This window comes from Zea mays, chromosome 6 (genome assembly GCF_902167145.1).
Source record: "Zea mays cultivar B73 chromosome 6, Zm-B73-REFERENCE-NAM-5.0, whole genome shotgun sequence".
In the NCBI taxonomy this organism is placed as follows: Eukaryota; Viridiplantae; Streptophyta; class Magnoliopsida; order Poales; family Poaceae; genus Zea; species Zea mays.
Genome location: NC_050101.1, coordinates 28,077,012 through 28,094,896, shown reverse-complemented (window position 1 = coordinate 28,094,896; position 17,885 = coordinate 28,077,012). Strand labels below are relative to the sequence as shown.

The window sequence follows — 17,885 nt, the reverse complement described above, 5'->3', positions numbered from 1 at the left end:
AATGGGCAGGTGGAGCGCGCCAACAGTATGATTTTGCAGGGACTAAAACCGAGGATCTACAACGACCTCAACAAGTTTGGCAAGCGGTGGATAAAAGAACTACCCTCGGTGGTTTGGAGTCTGAGGACGACACTGAGCCGAGCCACGGGCTTCTCGCCGTTTTTCCTAGTCTATGGGGCCGAGGCCATCTTACCCACGGACTTGGAATACGGTTCCCCGAGGACAAAGGCTTACGACGACCAAAGCAACCAGACCAGCCAAGAAGATTCATTGGACCAGCTGGAAGAGGCTCGGGACGTGGCCTTACTACACTCAGCGCGGTATCAGCAGTCTCTGCGACGCTACCATGCCCGAAGGGTTCGGCCCCGAGACTTCCAAGTGGGAGACTTGGTACTTCGGCTACGATAAGACGCCCGAGGGTGCCACAATCTTACTCCTCCCTGGGAAGGGCTGTTCATCATCGCCAAGATTTTGAAGCCCGAGACATACAAGCTGGCCAACGATCAAGGCGAGGTCTACAGCAACGCTTGGAACATCGAACAACTACGTCGCTTTTATCCTTAAAATGTTTCAAGTCGCTCATGTATCTCGTTTTCTTTACATGCATAAATAAAGTCTAACCATCAAGGAAGGATCAGCCTTGCCTCGGCAAAGCCCGACCCTCCCTCGGGGGCTAGAAGGGGGAACCCCCTCTGCGTCAAAATTTTCCTCGGAAAAGTTTTCTACCAAAAACGACTTTCGTGCTTTTCGACTATATCGATAACGGAATCCGAAAAACGACGAGAGGAACCTTAAATGGCAAGGGAGACCGAGCCGAGGGACTCCTACGCCTCCGGGATACGGATACCTCACTCATCACCTTCCGCGAAAAGTAACTCACGCTCGGACAAGTGATTCTGCTACCGACGAACAAGTCCTAACGCACGAAACAAGAGGAAAGAAAATGACTTTCATGCTTTTCGACTATATCGATAACGGAATCCTAAAAACGACGAGAGGAACCTTAAACGGCAAGGTCGAACGAGCCGAGGGACTCCTACGCCTCCGGGATACGGATACCTCACTCATCACCTTCCGCGAAAAGTAACTCGCGCTCGAATAAGCGATTCTGCTACCGAACAAGTCCTAACGCACGAAACGAGAGGAAAGAAAACACAACTTTATAATCCGACAATAAAAATGTTTAGGCCTCAGCGGTCGCAAAAGACATACGTATAGGTAAAACAAACTGTTCCTGCAGGCTCAGACATCGGCAGGGGGAGGAGCAGCACCCTCGGCGTCGTTCCCACCCTCGGCAGAATCTGGCCCGGCCTCAGACGGCGACACGGGCGGAAGGATCTCCACCTCAAAGGAGGAAGCCAGCGCCGCGCTTGGGCCCTTGACAGCCGCGTCGAGCCTCTGGACCTCGGCTAAGGCGGCCTCCTCTTCGTCGGGTAAGCAGTACCCCTCGCTGACCCGCTCCAGATCCACGTCGTAGTGGGAAGCGAGCACGGCGAAGGCCCGCCTAACGTCGTGGTGCAGCGCCCCGCGGAGTCTGCTGCGCACATGGCCGCCCAAGGCCCGCAGGTGACTCTGGGGGAGCTACCCGAGGGGACGTCGTCGAGGCCAAAGGCCCGGCAAAGGGCCGAGATAGCCTCGGACATGGCCACGCGGTCGACCTCCTTCTGCTCAGCCTCCTGGGCAAGCGCCTTGCAGTTCTTGACGGACTCGTCAAGAGCCATCTCGAACCCTGCAGACAGCCGGACGGTGTCCTTCAGACACGAAGTGAAGAATGGAGACAAAAACAAAGTCACAAAGTGGGCAAAACATACCTTCGGCCCGGGCACGCTGCTACGAGGCCACGGCTTGGGCAGACTGGGCAGACCCGATGGCCACGGCCCAGGCCCTCCGCAAGGGTCCCGACCCGAGCGGACGCCTCGGCTAGTCGCTCCGTAGCCTCAGCCAGCTGAACCCTAAGGGCCTCAGCCCGGCTCACGGCCTCGGCAGCTTGGCTCCAAGATTGGTCCCACTCGCCGATGACCTGGCCAAGCTTCAGCTACCGCTGCTGCATCTCCTCAGCCTAGGAAGCTACCTGCTCCCGGGCCGACGAAGCCTCCGTCCGTGCCAAGCTCCAGGACCTCCGCAAGGGTCTCGGCCCAAGCGGTCGCCTCGAGTCTAGAAAAGGGGGAAACCCCCTCTACGTCAAAATTTTCCTCGGAAAAGTTTTCCGCCAAAATGACTTTCGTGCCTTTCGACTGCGTCGATAACGGAATCCTGATGACGAGCGAGAGAGACCTTGAACGGCAAGGCCGACCGAGCTGAGCGACTCCTACGCCTTCGGGATACGGATACCTCACTCATCACCTTCCGCGAAAGGTAGCCCACGCTCGGATAAGTGATTCTGCTACCGACGAACAAGTCCTAATGCTCGAAACAAGAGGAAAGAAGCACGACTTTATACCCAAATGTTCAGGCCTCAGTAGCCAAAAAGAACAAACACACATACTTGGGATAACTATGGTACCTAGACTTAGACGTCGGCAGCGCCCTCGGCGGTTTTACCGACCTGCGACAAATGTCTAGTACTTGAAGCAGTTACATCTTGCTCTCAAGAAAGTACCATTACAAAACGAGACTCTGGCTCCATTCCCGCAGGAATGAACAACCTCCACACCAGAAGGCATGCGGGATAACAAACTCCAGGCGGCTCGCCGGCGACCACTGCACCAGCAGCGACAACGACCTCCGCCTCGGGCGGCTAGACAGCAGCAGCGATTGCCTCAGGGCAAACACTACTGTGAAAAGGCTCTCGCTCACGTCCCCTTACGAGGGACGAGAACCAGCCATTAAAGCCAACGAGCCGGAGGTCCGGAGCGCAGGTGGCACTGACGGTCTCGTCGGCGGAGGCAACCGCTTCGGCAAAGGAAGCCTCACCTATGGCGACCACCACCTCAGCACCGATGACAGCAGCCACCTGCCCACCAACACCGCACCGGCGAACGGTGGCTGCCCCAGTGCGCACCGGCAGGTCCTCACTCCTGTCCTCGCCACAGGAACGAGGACGGGACCGTCCTAGAACACAAACACCGCCCTCACGGTGTACGACGTGTTGTGCGACCCCCCGGTGCAGCCGGAGGCGCAGGGAGGACCTGGACGTGGCCGGCCCGCGCACGGCGCGACCGACACCCGTGCGGCAGACGGGCTGCCACGCTCCGCCCCAGTGGTAGGAGGTGGCACCGGAAGCAACACCAGAGCCGCTCAGGCCGAGGAGCCAGACACGCGGCAGCTGACAGCGCCACGGACGACGAACGCCCTTCTCCCCCGATCACTGAGGGAAGGAGCGGGCCGCTGCCCATACGGATGCGGGACCCAACTCGGCACAGCCTCCTCCTCAGCACGGATGATGAACATCCTTGAAGCTGAGGGCAGGGGGAGGCCACGGCCCGGCTCGCTCTTCCCCACTACGAGGCTTACGGTCATCATCTTGGGTGACCGCCGGCAGGGGACTGCAGCCGGGTTGCGTGATGAAAATCCTTGAAGCCGAGCGATGACTGAAGAGCGCCAACCCCCACGAGGTCGCACTCCTACAACAGCAGCAAGAAGAAGGCAACACAGGTGCACCCCATCTGGGGGCTCGGAAGGTGGAAAGACGCGATGAATGCGAGGAGTGTGAAGGCATGGCTACCGCCCGGGGGGTCGATCCCTTTTTAAAGGCAGATCTCCTCACTCGCACCCCCAAGCGTCACGGGCAAAGTCTCCACCGACGTGCTCTAGGGTTCCCACCCTACGACACGGGGGCTGGGTCCCACACGTCATGCGATCTGACCCGAAACGCGAAGAAGGCAAACCGCCGCACGTGAAGCATGTAACCGCCCCGCGGTTATAAGCATTCCCTCATCCTCGCCGAAACCAGCGATCGAAAGGGCGGACCGCCACACAGGAAGCATGCAACCGCACCACGGTTGTGCACCCTTTCGGCTTCGTCGCATCCGGCGGTCCAGCATGGAGGCCCGGGCCCACATGTCATGTAACCGGCGCGCCGGTTACTACGTGTAAGGAAACCGCACCACCACTTGCGCCAATGCCGCGTCTTATCGACTGCAGAACCAGTGCAGCGATTCGAGGCAGCCCCGCGTGTGACCTAACAGTGCCAATTAAGTGCGACGATCACGGGTCAATCAGCCACGGGGATAGGCACGACGGTTGATATGGCCAAAAGCGGACCGACAGTAATTGCAGCAACAGACGCACGGAAGCAGCGGTCCAATCACCTACAGGCTCGCATCCTCTCCTGAAACGGCAGGAGAGCCCTCTCCCACAGAATAAAAACGACGCACCCGTGTTCCGTTCCTCGAACGACTCGCGCACGCGCAACAGACGCCCCGCGAATCGCCCGTCCCGTCGCATTAACTCCTTGGCAGGGCAAGCGACACCTCTGGCAGGCGAAGCGGGCGCCATTTCACCTCCATCATGATGACCGCGTCAAAAAAGGTGCGCCACATTATTTAAATTTATATCCTTTTCCTTTTCCTCTCTCTCTCTTGCCACAGGGACCGGGAAAGGGGATATTTCGAAAAGGATCCTTCTCGACGAAGGAAACGGACCCCGAGCCCTCCGGGGTTCGAAGGTTGCGCCCTCCGGGGTTCGGCAACCGCCCCAGAGCACTCGGGCTCCGAGCCCTTTACTGATCAGGGGTTCGAAGGCTGGCCCCTCGGAAGGGTTCGACAGCCGCCCAGAGCACGCAGAGTCAGGGTTGACCCTGGGTACGTCCGTTACATGGCCGAGGCTCGGGCTACGCTCCCGAGGTACCCTAGGACATTTCCGAGACCCACGGGAACGATTTGTAATGGAATCCCACCGGAGGGAGGCACCGAGCCCTCGGACCCTATCGAATGGGTCCGGGTCCAGCAAATCACCCGCAGGTACTTTTGGAGCACGCCTCTGGGCCACTAGCCGGCCCTTATCGAGCGGGGCTCGGGCGTCTACTCAGATTACTCGCTAGCAACTCACTGGAAACACCATGTTCGGTGCCCTCCGAGGGTAACATGGCGCTTCCCCCCCTTCCTCCTTGCGGAAAGGCGACGAAGGGGCGTACAATAAAAGTCGAGACATTCCTTGATCGTCCTCTCGCTCCGTGCAGAGGCTTGGGGGCTGCTCTCGCACCAGTCTACGGCCAAACTGTTGACCACGTCAACAAACCAACTTAAAAACTCGGAGCCTGACCGTGCACCCAGGCTACGGCCAGGCCGCATGAGGGAACAACAAGGCTAACCGAGGCATCACAAAAAGAATTAAGACCTCAGAGGAGTCAAACCACTCCTCCGAGGCCTCGGGGGCTACACCCGACGGGTGCGCTCGCGCGCACCCATCGGAACAAAATATAACCGAGAAGGGCTGGTCCCCTTGCAAAAAATCTGGTAGAACCTCCAAGCGAGTACCTACACTCCCTTCGAGGCTCGAGGGCTACTGTCGGGTACCGTAATTAGGGGTACCCCCAATGCTCCTAAACACGGCTGGAAAACATTTTCAGAACAAACCATAAACGACTGATAAGCATGGTTCAAGCCAGGGCCTCGTCTACTAAGGGACGCGACCTCGCCTCGCCTGAGCCCGTCCTCGGGCGGGAACAGTAGTCCCGGACGAATTCACGCCTCGCCCGAGGGTCCCCTCAGGCAGTGGGCGCACCCTCGGCTCGCCCGAAGCCTAGCTTGGGCAACCTTTGTCGTGCAGCGACCTCGGCCAAATCGCCTTACCAACCGACCGTATTGCATGCGCATTTAATGCGGGGATCGCCTGACACCTTATCCTGACACGCGCGCCTCAGTCGGCAATGTCGAAGTGACCGCGGTCACTTCGCCCCTTTACTGACCGTTCTGACAGGAAAACAACGCTATTCACCCCGTTCCGACTACTGTGCCAACCACCAGGGTAAAACTGACAACAGTAAGTCACGATCTCCCCCGAGTTCAACCTCGGGCGCAACAGGGAGCTCCGCCTCGCCCGACCCCAGGCCTCGGCCTCAGGAGAAGTCTCAGCCTCGCCCGACCCCGGCCTCGGACTGACTACGCTACAGGGGATACATCATTACCCTAGCACTAGCTAGCCACCCCTTCTACGAAGGAACAAGACCAGAGTCACATCAAATTACTCCGATAGCAGGTAATGATGGTTCCCCGCGTGCGACCATGACGTCGATGGCTCTCAGCTCCTTACGAAAGCAAGGAAACGTCAGCAGGACCCCGGGCCGCACAGTCAGCTACGCTTCTACAGGGCTCAAGCGCTTCTCCGACGGCCACGTTAGCACGTGTATAGGGCTCAAGACACTTCTCCGACAGCCACGTTAGCACATAGCTACACCTCCATTGTACAGCTGGGCACCTCCTTGTATCTATAAAAGGGGATGTCTAGGACCTTCCTGGGGGGCGGAGGCAGCCGAGCAGAGGCAGGCAGAGTAGGAGAGACGCGGTGGAGGCAACTCAGACAGCTCACCTCAAGGCCAAACCCTCTCTCTCGCTCTCGCTCTCTCGCAACGCTTGTAACCCCTACTACGAGCACCCCGGTGCAAGATAATATAAGCCTCATCCTCCCGCTTGTGTTCCATCTTGCATCAACCCATCTGGGCAGGGACACGCAGCGACAAATTCACTGGTCGGTTGACGGTCCTCGCGGGTCCGAAACGCCGACAAGTTTGCTAACAAATCCTACAAAAAATTAGGAATTCTAACTAATTCTATTCACACGCAGATCATCCGACTTGAGGACTGAATCATCTGATGATACTTTTGGTACTTAAAAGGAGACTAAATCCTCTTTTATTCAGTTAAGGCTAGTTTGACAACCCTATTTTTTTAAGAAATTTTCATTTTCTTGAAAAATTAGTTCAATTTTTTTAGAAAAAATTAGAATTCTTTAACGCCCCGTTTGGATACTGGAATTGAATTCTATTCTAATAATAGTAAGTTAGTCATATATCAATTAAGCTAATTCGATTTTATATAAAATATATTTGTATACTATTATTAGCAAGATGTCTTAGATATTTATGTGCTACATTTTTACTATAGAGGAGTGGAACGAAGAGTGTCATGTAAGTTACAGAGTAAAAACAAATTCTACTCATGCATAAAATCATTTCTTATCCTGCACCTTATGAATTTGAGGTAAGCTTATATCTGAACTTTGGAAAGTGGTGGAATGCCAAATTTCAAACTAAATAAGTTACTTTATTGAGTGAATTTCAATTACTTTAAAATGAAGGGATCCAAACGGCCCGTAAAAAAATTGAGCTGCTAAACTAGCCGTTAGACTTCGCTGCAGGTCTGCAGCTGCCTGCGGCTGCTAGTAAATGCTACAGTAAAAAAAGAGACGAACATCTGTAGCCGCAGTCTACCTCTCCGATCCCTACGTAACCGAACAGCCTCGCGTGTGGCGCCACCCCGCAGGCTGTGCACACGACACGATCAGTGCGCAGCGAACTGCGCATGGCGGTGCACCCAATCCACCTGGTCCCGTGACAAGCAGCACTCAAGACACACACGCGCGCGAACACGAACAGGGACACGAGACAGCGGCGGCCATGGCGAGAGGCGGCGGCGATCGGAGTCGGGAGGATGACCCCTTCTCCGACGGCGGCACCACCGGAACCGACTCGGACGAGTCCTCTCCGCGTGGGGTGGGGGCCCGCGGCCCCGGCTCCACCTCCAACCCGATCCTGACACGCCTCGCGGTGTCGCGGAACCCGAGCCCGCTGGCTGCGGCCACCGCGGCCCCAGGGGTCTGCCTCCTCCGCTTCGCCTGGGAGTCCGCCGCGGGCTCCCTCGTCGGCGCCGCCGTTGGCTACGGTAAACCCACGCCGCCCGTCGTTTCCGCTATCCCTTGCCTCTCCGTTCGAATGGAACCTCAACCTCGTGCTAGGGTTTATGGCTCACCGATGCGAGGTAACGTGTGGCTGTGGCGCCATTTCGATGACCTCAGGTGCGGACTTGGGACGATGGGGTTGGACTCCGTGCGGCTTAGGTTATGTTCCCCCGATTCTAGCGTCCCAATTTGTTTGATAAGTATTGTTTTGCTATGGACATTGTTCTGTTGTTCACCCTGGGGTAGCCAATTATTTGTGCCTGGTCTAATTTGTAGTCTTTTGTACAGTTCAGGATCTGCTCTTGGAACTGCTTACATTTTTTTGGTCTATAATTGCACCATTTAGAACTTTCTTTTGTTAGATTAATGCTATGTTATCTAAGTTTCTACAGATTGTGCAGAAGATCTGATTCGGGTGGGACATTTTAAGTTACATGCATGTGCGTTTTCGGCTCTATTTTAACCATGGGAACGGGACTATTTAGTTTCAATAAATGTCTGGATTTGAAATGTGGGGGTGAAAATTTCTCTGATATATTCACTTTATTTTGGCACTGGCTCCTGATTCCTGACCATGTAACCATACAGAGGTTTAGTACTAAACATGACTAAACCTTGATTCCCACAGTCAGACTGCTAATCTGCTGTATTGTGCTGAGGCTCTCAGCCTGAAAAAACTTCACTTGCATGGGTATTTGTGTTATCTTTATAGCTAATCTATCTTCAATCTGTTTTCAAATTTATGTATGCCCATAGTTGATTAGTTAGTTGGTGACTTGGATGGTTCTGGAGTATTTGGCTTGTAGCATATCTGTTTTTTTAATGAAAGAGAAGGTATGGTGGTGTGTTTGGGACAATTACCTGCCTTTCATGGGTGAGGATTAGTTTGATTTGGGAAATCGGGTCTCTTACAACCCTATGCAAGTGATTAAATTGGACAAAGGTGAGCTGCAAAAGTGAAATTAAGGTTAAGTAGGTGGATTAATGCAGGTTAAATTCCGATGTCATAACCTTGTAAAGCACACATCATGGCAACCAGACGGCATCTTGTGTTCTTAGTTCATCCTGCATTCCTGCATCACACACAGCTGACCAAACAGAACACTGACTTGTATCTTCTCTTCTTCAAACCAGTTTGGGTTGAGGCTGTATTATTGGAGTCACTGCTACAAGTAGAAATTGAAAGATAGCTCTTTTATACAGAATAGGATAGGAAACCAGAGGTGCTTGTACCAAATCAGAAATACTACTGATATTATCGAAATTACAATTCACTTGAGTAATACATAAATTATCCATGAAGTTATATCCCAAAACCTGATCTAGCTCTTCAAATGCATATATGGTTCAACATGAGCATTGCACACCTAATCTGAGTCCTCACATGTAAAAGATTTGTCATGGGACTCGCAGGCCGGGAGCACACTGCCAAACAACTTCTACATTGATTTGTGAAGAAGAAAAAAGAAACCAAGACTGAGATATGAAGATCTTAATCCTTTTTCTCTGACATTACACTCATCAGTGATGAGTCACCACCATATTGAATGAAATTGCCACCATGAAGCGCTTTCTAGAAAATGATTTTGATTTTATTTATGTTGGCACTTGTAGTGGATCAGAACCATATATTCTTTGCTGTAGCTGTATTTAATGCTCTTTCATAGAGGGTTAACAACTATTCAATCGCCTAGTCGGTAGGGATCCCCTGTATCACTTCCTGGATTAGTGAGCACAAGATCCTATATTTTAACTGACACAGTGTTCTAAAAAAGGGCTAAGTGGCCTCCTGGTGCTGTCTACCACCAGATTGTGTTTCTGTTATCCTTTTTTGGTCTTTTGCTGTGAAGCCTACATGTATAATCGGATAGCTCCACTTTTCTATTTTCTTTAATGTTTCAGGTAAAGGTTTGGTTACGATGAAGGGGATTAAAGGCTCATTTGCTGATGCTGCGTCATCTGCTAAGGTATAAGGATATGCTTTCCAAATGTGGATACCACTTTGTGCCAATTGTTTACCAATATCTTATGGTGCAAATCTTGCCTTCCTGATTTAGATATTTGCTGTTCTTGCTGGTGTTCAAAGTTTAGTAGCCTGCTCTTTGAGAAAACTACGTGGAAAAGATGATGGTTTGTATTTGTCTTTGTTCTGTTCTGTTCATTTCTTTTTTTCTATTCTTCTTAATTAATAAATTGCTAAGAAAATTTTATGGATGCATTAACATGTCAGTTATTTTATTTCTAGGAATCAATGCAGGAGTCGCAGGCTGTTGCACTGGCCTTGCTCTGAGCTTTCCAGGTAAAGTTTGAGAAAATGTGCAATCAATAGCCTTGAACTGTTTTATTTTACAATTGCTGAACAGTCTGTTCCTTAATGCTCTGGTGAGGACTAGGATTACATAAATAATAGCCATATTATTTATTTGGCCCTGAGGCAATTACTCTTTTTTTATATATTTTTGCTCTTTGCAATTCTGACAATGTTGGAAATTGAGAACATGATGTTTGTGTTTATACTTGATGATAACTTGTTCATAAGTGTGGTTCTTGGACTGTACCTTTGCTTGCAACCCTTGATCTGGCTGACCTCTAGACCAAAACATAGAAATCTTCATATGCTAGGGACTAGAGGAAGCTGGTTGTAAACTTGTTAGTTGATGGCATCTCAATTTCTTTAGGTTGAATGGTTTTGAGAAAGGAATAAGTCGACATAACCCCCATGACCTTTAGAGGGTGATCTACTTCACACCCTCATCTTCAAAATCGGTTGTTTAACCCCCTCGGCTTTACAAAACTAGACAAATAATTCCTTGGGTAGTTTTAATTGGCGGTTTTGATGACGTGACACTGATTTAAGTGGAATGAGTTTTGTTTTTTTCAGTTATGTCATCTTATAGTATCCAAAATTTATATAACTTCACACAAAAAATGTTAATTAGATAATATATCCGTTCTAATTTTTCTGAAATTTTAGGAGTAATAGATTAATTACTAAAAATAAAACTACATAACAAGAGTTTAATATTTTTGTCTCTGTTTCATTTCTTATCTTTTAAAACTAAAAATTTTACAAACCCTAAATAATATTATTACTAAATTACTAATTTTTTGTTGATTTTATTAAACAAGTTAAGTGGTTTTTTCTAATTACTAACTAAATCAATTATATATTATCAAACACTAATAAAGTGATTCCTAATTTTGCACAAACCTTCTAGCTAAACTAATATACACAAATATTTTTAGAATTTTTGAGAACTTTAAATTTGGACTCATAATTTACATAAATATTTCTGAGAACTTTATATAGGTCTAGATTTAAAGTTCTTAGAAAATTCTAAAAATATTTGTATATGTTAGTTTAGCAAAAAAAATCCTGTGTAAAAATTGGCATTATTTTATTATTGTTTGCTAAGTGCTCTTAATAACAAATATAAAAATAATTTAGTTTGCAATTAGAAGAAAAAATACTTAACTTGTTTAATACAACAACAACAATAACAAAGCCTTTTTGTCCCAAGCACGTTGGAGTAGGCTAGAGATGAAACCCCATATGAAAACCTCAGAGCTCAACCCCCAAAGAAAAGGGAGACAAAGGCAAAGGAGAACCGAAAAACGATGAAACAGAGAAACACATTAAAAGAGATAAAACCCACAAGAACCAGCAAGATCTAAAAGGACACAAGAAAAAGGTCAAACGATTAAGGAGGAAAAGCGAAACTACAAATCAGGGTTCTGGCACGTGAATTGCACACTTCCACCCCTTCCTATCCACGACGAGCTCTTTATCAATATTCCACTTCTTCAGGTCCCTCTTCACAGCCTCTGTCCACGTCAAGGTTGGTCGACCTCTACCTCTCTTCACATTCTCGGGACGCCTAATTATTCCGATATGTGCTGGTGCCTCTTCAGGTCTTCGTTGGATATGTCCAAACCATCACAAACGATGTTGCATAAGCTTCTCCTCAATTGGCGCCACTCCTACTCTCTCGTATATCATCATTCCGGACTCGATCTCTCCTTGTGTGGCCACATATCCAGCGCAACATACGCATCTCTGTCACACTTAGTTGTTGGACATGTCGTCTTTTAGTGGGCCAACATTCTGCTTCATACAACATAGCCGGCCGGATTGCTGTCCTGTAGAATTTGCCTTTTAGTTTGTGTGGCACCCGGGGGTCGCATAAGACACTCGTAGCTTGCCGCCACTTCAACCATCCAACTTTAATTCTATGACTGACATCCTCATCGATGTCTCCCTCCTTCTGAAGCATTGATCCTAAGTAACGAAAAGTGTCTTTCTTGGGTACCACTTGCCCATCAAGACTAACATCGCCATCCTCATACCCCATGGCACTGAAATCACACTTCATATACTCTGTTTTAGACCTACTAAGCCTAAAACCTTTTGCTTCCAACGTCTGCCTCCACAATTCCAACTTTTGCGAAACACCACTCCTACTCTCCTCAATAAGTACCACATCATCGGCAAAAAGCATACACCACGGTATATCTCCTTGTATGTCCCTTGTGACCTCATCTATCACCAAAGCGAAAAGATAAGGGCTCAAAGCTGACCCTTGATGTAGTCCTATGTTAATTGGAAAGTCATTGGTGTCTCCATCACTTGTTCGGACACTTGTCACAACATTAGTGTACATATCTTTAATAAGATTAATGTACTTTGTTGATACTTTGTGTTTTTCCAAGGCCCACCACATTACACTCCTAGGTACTTTGTCATAAGCCTTCTCCAAGTCTATGAAGACCATATGCAGGTCTTTCTTTTGTTCTCTAAATCTCTCCATAAGTTGTCTTAGTAAGAAAATGGCCTCCATAGTTGATCTCCCAGGCATGAAACCAAACTGATTTTGGGTCACGCTCGTCATCTTCCGCAGGCGGTGTTCAATGACTCTCTCCCATAGCTTCATTGTATGGCTCACGAACTTAATTCCACGGTAATTAGTACAACTTTGAACATCTCCTTTGTTCTTGAAGATTGGTACTAACGTACTCCGCCGCCACTCGTCGGGCATTCTGTTTGTCCGAAAGATGGTGTTGAAAAGCTTAGTCAGCCATACTATCGCTATGTCTACAAGGCATCTCCATACCTCGATAGGGATACCATCAGGGCCCATCGCCTTTCCTACCTTCATCCTTTTTAGCGCCTCCTTAACTTCATATTCTTGTATCCTTCCTACAAAACCCCTGTTGTTGTCATCGAATGGTTCGTCCAATTCTATTGTAGAACTCTCATTCCCTCCATTGAACAATTTGTTGAAGTACTCCTTCCATCTGTTCTTGATCTCTTCATTCTTCACTAATAGTTGGTTTGCTTCATCCTTGATGCATTTGACTTGGTTGACATCCCTTGTCTTCCTTTCACGAATCTTGGCCATCTTATAGATATCCTTTTCTCCCTGCTTTGTGTCCAACCGTTGATAAAGGTCGTCATAGGCTTGACCCCAGGCTCTACTAACCGCTCGCTTTGCAGACTTCTTCGCTATCCTGTACTTCTCTATGTTGTATGCACACTTGTCATGATGTAAGCGTTTGTAGCAATCTTTCTTCTCCTTGATAGCCTTTTGGACATCTTCGTTCCACCACCAAGTGTCTTTAACTTCCCTTCTGTTTCCTTGACTCAACCCAAACTCTTCTGAAGCTATCTTTTGGATGCATGTCGCCATCTTCCTCCACATGATGTTTGCGTCTCCCTCTTCTGCCCAAGGGCCCTCCTCGATAACTCTCTCCTTGAAAGTTTGGGCCACATCCCCTTTAAGCTTCCACCACTTTGTTCTAGTGACCTTGTTATGCTTATTCCGTTGTAAATGAATCTTAAAACGGAAGTCAGCTACGACAAGCTTATGTTGGGTTACCACACACTCTCTAGGTATAACCTTGCAATCTAAGCACTCATGCCTGTCCTCTTTTCTCAAGAGGACGAAATCAATCTGGCTAGTGTGTTGGCCACTACTGAAGGTCACCAGGTGGGATTTCCTCTTCCTAAAGAAAGTGCTTGCTATAAACATGTCATAGGCAAAGTTTAGGATCTCCTCTCCTTGATTCCTACTCCCAAAGTCGAAGCCTCCATACACACCCTCGAAACTAGTGCTAGATATACCCACATGGCCATTGAGATCTCCTCCTATGAAGAGCTTCTCGCCAATTGGCACACTACTAACCATGTCCTCCAGGCCTTCCCAGAACTCCCTCTTTGAGTTCTCATTAAGGCCTACTTGAGGAGCATACGCGCTGATAACATTGAGAACCAAGTCCCCAATGACCATTTTGACTAGGATGATTCTATCTCCTAGCCTCTTAACATCTACTACCCCATCTTTAAGGCTCTTGTCGATCAAGACGCCTACTCCATTCTTGTTTGCTGCAGTCCCCGTGTACCACAACTTGAAGCCTGTACCTTCCACTTCCTTCGCCTTCTGTCCTTTCCACTTGGTCTCTTGAGCGCATAAAATATTTACCCGTCTCCTCACCGCAACGTCGACTATTTCTCGTAACTTACCTGTTAAGGAACCTACGTTCCAACTACATACACAGACCCTAGTTGGCTCGACTAGCTTCCTTACCCTTCGCACCCGCCAAGGAAGATGCAAAGACCCTTGTTCATTTTCCACTGCACCCGGGCGCCGATGTAGCGCGCCACTAAGGATGTGACGACCCGATCCTTGCTCACTTATCACCGGCTCCAGATCAAGAGACGACGCGTCACTTAAGGGGTGACGACCCGACCCTTGCTCATTTAACACCATACCCGGGTTCCGATATGGCGCGTCGCTAAGAGGGTTACGTCCCAACGATTTTCTTTGTGGTTTCATCTCCATAAGATTTGGCTGGTTTTTACGTTGGTTTGCCGGACCTAATACAACCCTCCTCCTTTACCGGGCTTGGGACCGACTATGTTGAAACGACTCAAGGAAGTCTTCCAATCAACATAGGCGGAGTTACTTAACTTGTTTAATAAATTAACAAAAAGTTTAATAGTTTACTAATAGTATTATTTAGCTCTATTAATATTTTAGTCTCAGAAAATAAGAAATGAATCAGTGACAAAAATATTAAACTTTTTTTATGTAGTTTTTGTTATTTAGTAAGCTGATATTTCTAAAATTACAGGAAAATTACGGAACACATAATAGCTAATTATAGATTTTTGTGTAAAATTATATAAAATTTGGACACTAATAGAAGACAATTAAAAAAAAGACAAAACTGATGTCACTTAAATTAGTGTCACGTCATCAAAACCGCTAACTAAAATTGTCTAGGGGTTATTTGTCTGGTTTTGTAAAGTTGAGGGGGCTAAATAACTAGTTTTAAAGGTGACGAGGTAAAGTATACCACCCTCGAAAAGTTAGAAGGTTTTATAGACTTGTTCCTTTTATGAGAAACATGCATACTTATGTGATGTCCTTAGTGCCTGACTGACTGTCACGGATAGAAAGTTGGATGGTTATTATTCTTAACAATTCTGCATTTTGATGTCCTTAGGATGTCTCCATAATTGATTGTGGTTTGTTTCTTATGCATTATGGTGTATCAATGTTTAGATTCCAATTACTCGTATTCTGTTGATGTCCGTGTCATACGTTGACTGTTTGCATTCTGTTCAAGTTAATTTGTTATGCTGACTTGTTTTTATTTATTAGAATGATGTCCTGGTGCAGTAATTGTTGAAATCAATATCACATTTTTGTACTGGGTTTCAGGTGCACCACAAACTCTGATTCAGAGCTGCCTGACCTTTGGGACTTTCTCTTACATCATTGAGAAGCTAAACAAGCAGCAACCTGCGCTGGCGCTCCCACCTGCGACAGGTGTGATGGATCCGAAGGCTGGACAAAGCGTTCTTCCTCCCTTCACACTTCCTCCTCTGGATGCCATGGACGAATTTTGTAAGTTCCAAAACTTTTTGTCATCCAAATTTCGGGGAAACTGAGTTATCCTGCTGGAGTGACGCCTAGTTATCTACTCTGGAACGTGTCCTTGTAAATGCGTCAATGGTCAATCTGAGTTTTTTTTTCCTTGTTTATTCTTCGCCAATGTATGTTTCCAAATTCCAAGGTAGTGTTTTGGTAGTGTTGATGATTCTACCTTGACATATCCAACACAAGGCGAGCAGCTTGTCCTTTGTTCAACTGATTGGATCTTCGGAGTTTTACCCACAGACCATGCCCCGTAACAAGGAAGAACATGCACCTTGATTCTTCAGAACATCTGTTTCTTAACTGCTCTTTTGCAAGATCTTGCTGGAGTTTGTTGAACTTAGACGCCTCAGTGCAAGTTACTTTCGCATTGGTCAGTGCAGCTCTGAGGGATCAGTTTCAGTCTGAATACACTAGTTCTTATGTGTTGAGCGATCTAGACAACAAGAAATGGTTCAATCTTCAAAGGAGGCAGCTGAACATGGGACTGCCAATCGATCTTCTCCAAAGAGATACTGCCCGGGGCCCAGCCCCAGGGCCTCCGAGAGCGCTGCCTCGCAGAAGACCGTGTCGCGCCAGTTGGCCGCCGGCGACTGGAACAGATCGAAGTTGGAGTTGGACCGCACCTTGCGACGGGCGTCCCGCGTGTAGTAGGGCCGCTTCACCTCGTGGGGCTCCTCGTTGAACCGCCTCACCGACGCCAGCATCTCGGACAGAACCCCACCGTCTCGGCTGCAGCCTTCACCTGGGCGACCACCTCCTCCCGTGCGACTGCGTCCGCCGCCGAGAGGTCGATGACCGGGATAATGCTAAGACTAGTACTGCTGCTACTGCTAGAGGATGATAGGAGATGGCCGCGGAAGATGGCAGGGATGGTCGTGACGCCAGCGTCCACGAGGCCCTTGACGCCGGCCTTGCTGTCGTCGAACGCCTTCAGCTCGCTCAAGCGGTCATAGTCGTCGCCACCACCAGCAGCGGCTTCTTCCGCGGTGGACATGGCTACCGGCCGGCCGGACCGGGGATCGAGGCAAAGCTGGATGGATCAAGATGAGATGTCAGATGTTCGTGGTGTGGTTGTTTGGGTGATTCATCACTTTGTCGGCACACGTACGTACGCACGAGTCACGACTGACTAGTAGCTTGGAGCCTCGGACAAATGCCCTGTTTGTTTCGGATTATAATCTCTCTAGATTATATAATTCAGCGCAAATAATCCAGCAAATAAATAAACACTTAGATTATGAGTTTAGATTATATAATCTAAAGTCCAGATTATAATAATCTCATAATCTCCTCAAGAGTAGCTTATTTGAGATTATTGTTGGCAAAAGATCCACTACCCATGGTTATGTAAATAGAAATTACAATATATGTTCTTCTTTCCCCACCTCAAATAAACAAATAATGGTATTGTTGTCTTTATGAATAATCTACATTTGTATAATCTAGACTACCAAACAACTACATATAGATTATAGTATATCTAGATTGTAATCTAGATTATATAATTTAGATTATAATTTAGATTATATAATCTATAAGCTGAAACAAACCCATCCTAAGCCGAGTCCAGCGCTCGGAGACATAACAGGTGACGTGCATTACTCTCTCGTACGAATAAAATACTCTCAACATTAGATAAGCATCATTTATCATTTAAATGATTTATTATTATGATTTTTTTACATTTCAACTTTTTAACTGTACGGTGACAAAAATGTATCTTACAAATTTAATATATCTTTGAAGAGTTCTATCACGCAATTTGACTAAATTTTTTATAATCTTTATTTTTTAAAATAATGTGGCATAATGATTTCCGTTGTTTTATTTGAATAGATATAAGTCTAAATACGTCTTGAATAGAGGGAATTATTAAAAACTTGATATAACAAAAGGTCATTAGCTTGCCCAATAATGTTTCCATCCAATAGTTATACTATAATTACTCTCGTGTGAATACAATGTCCTTAATATCAAATAAATACTATTTTTAGTTTTAAATTCTTTGTTGTACAATTTTTTTTTCAAATATATCATGATAAACATTTGCCTTACGATCTTTAACAAACATTGCAGAGTGCTTCCATACATTTATGATAAATTTTG

The 17,885-nt window shown here is 47.5% G+C and overlaps 2 protein-coding genes across 3 annotated transcripts; one reads left to right on the top strand and one right to left on the bottom strand.

Annotated features, from left to right (window-relative positions):
* The first annotated feature begins 7,359 nt into the window (after window positions 1-7,359).
* On the top strand, window positions 7,360-15,989 carry LOC103629105 (chloroplastic import inner membrane translocase subunit TIM22-2). 2 transcript variants are annotated; one of them, XM_035959895.1, is made up of 6 exons: window positions 7,376-7,820; window positions 7,954-7,995; window positions 9,739-9,803; window positions 9,894-9,966; window positions 10,082-10,135; window positions 15,561-15,881. In XM_035959895.1, exons 1-6 carry the CDS (start codon window positions 7,556-7,558, stop codon window positions 15,788-15,790), a joined length of 729 nt encoding a protein of 242 aa, XP_035815788.1. In that variant the 5' UTR covers window positions 7,376-7,555; the 3' UTR covers window positions 15,791-15,881. The 2 variants fall into 2 exon arrangements, with proteins under 2 accessions (XP_008648527.1, XP_035815788.1); XM_008650305.4 differs by lacking the exon at window positions 7,954-7,995 and having other exon boundaries at window positions 7,360-7,820; window positions 15,561-15,989.
* Window positions 14,916-17,256, bottom strand: LOC118472167 (probable 2-oxoacid dependent dioxygenase). Its single transcript, XM_035959896.1, has one exon. The coding sequence runs from the start codon at window positions 16,771-16,773 to the stop codon at window positions 16,468-16,470; it is 306 nt and encodes a 101-aa protein (XP_035815789.1). The 5' UTR covers window positions 16,774-17,256; the 3' UTR covers window positions 14,916-16,467.
* Window positions 17,257-17,885: the final 629 nt, after the last annotated feature.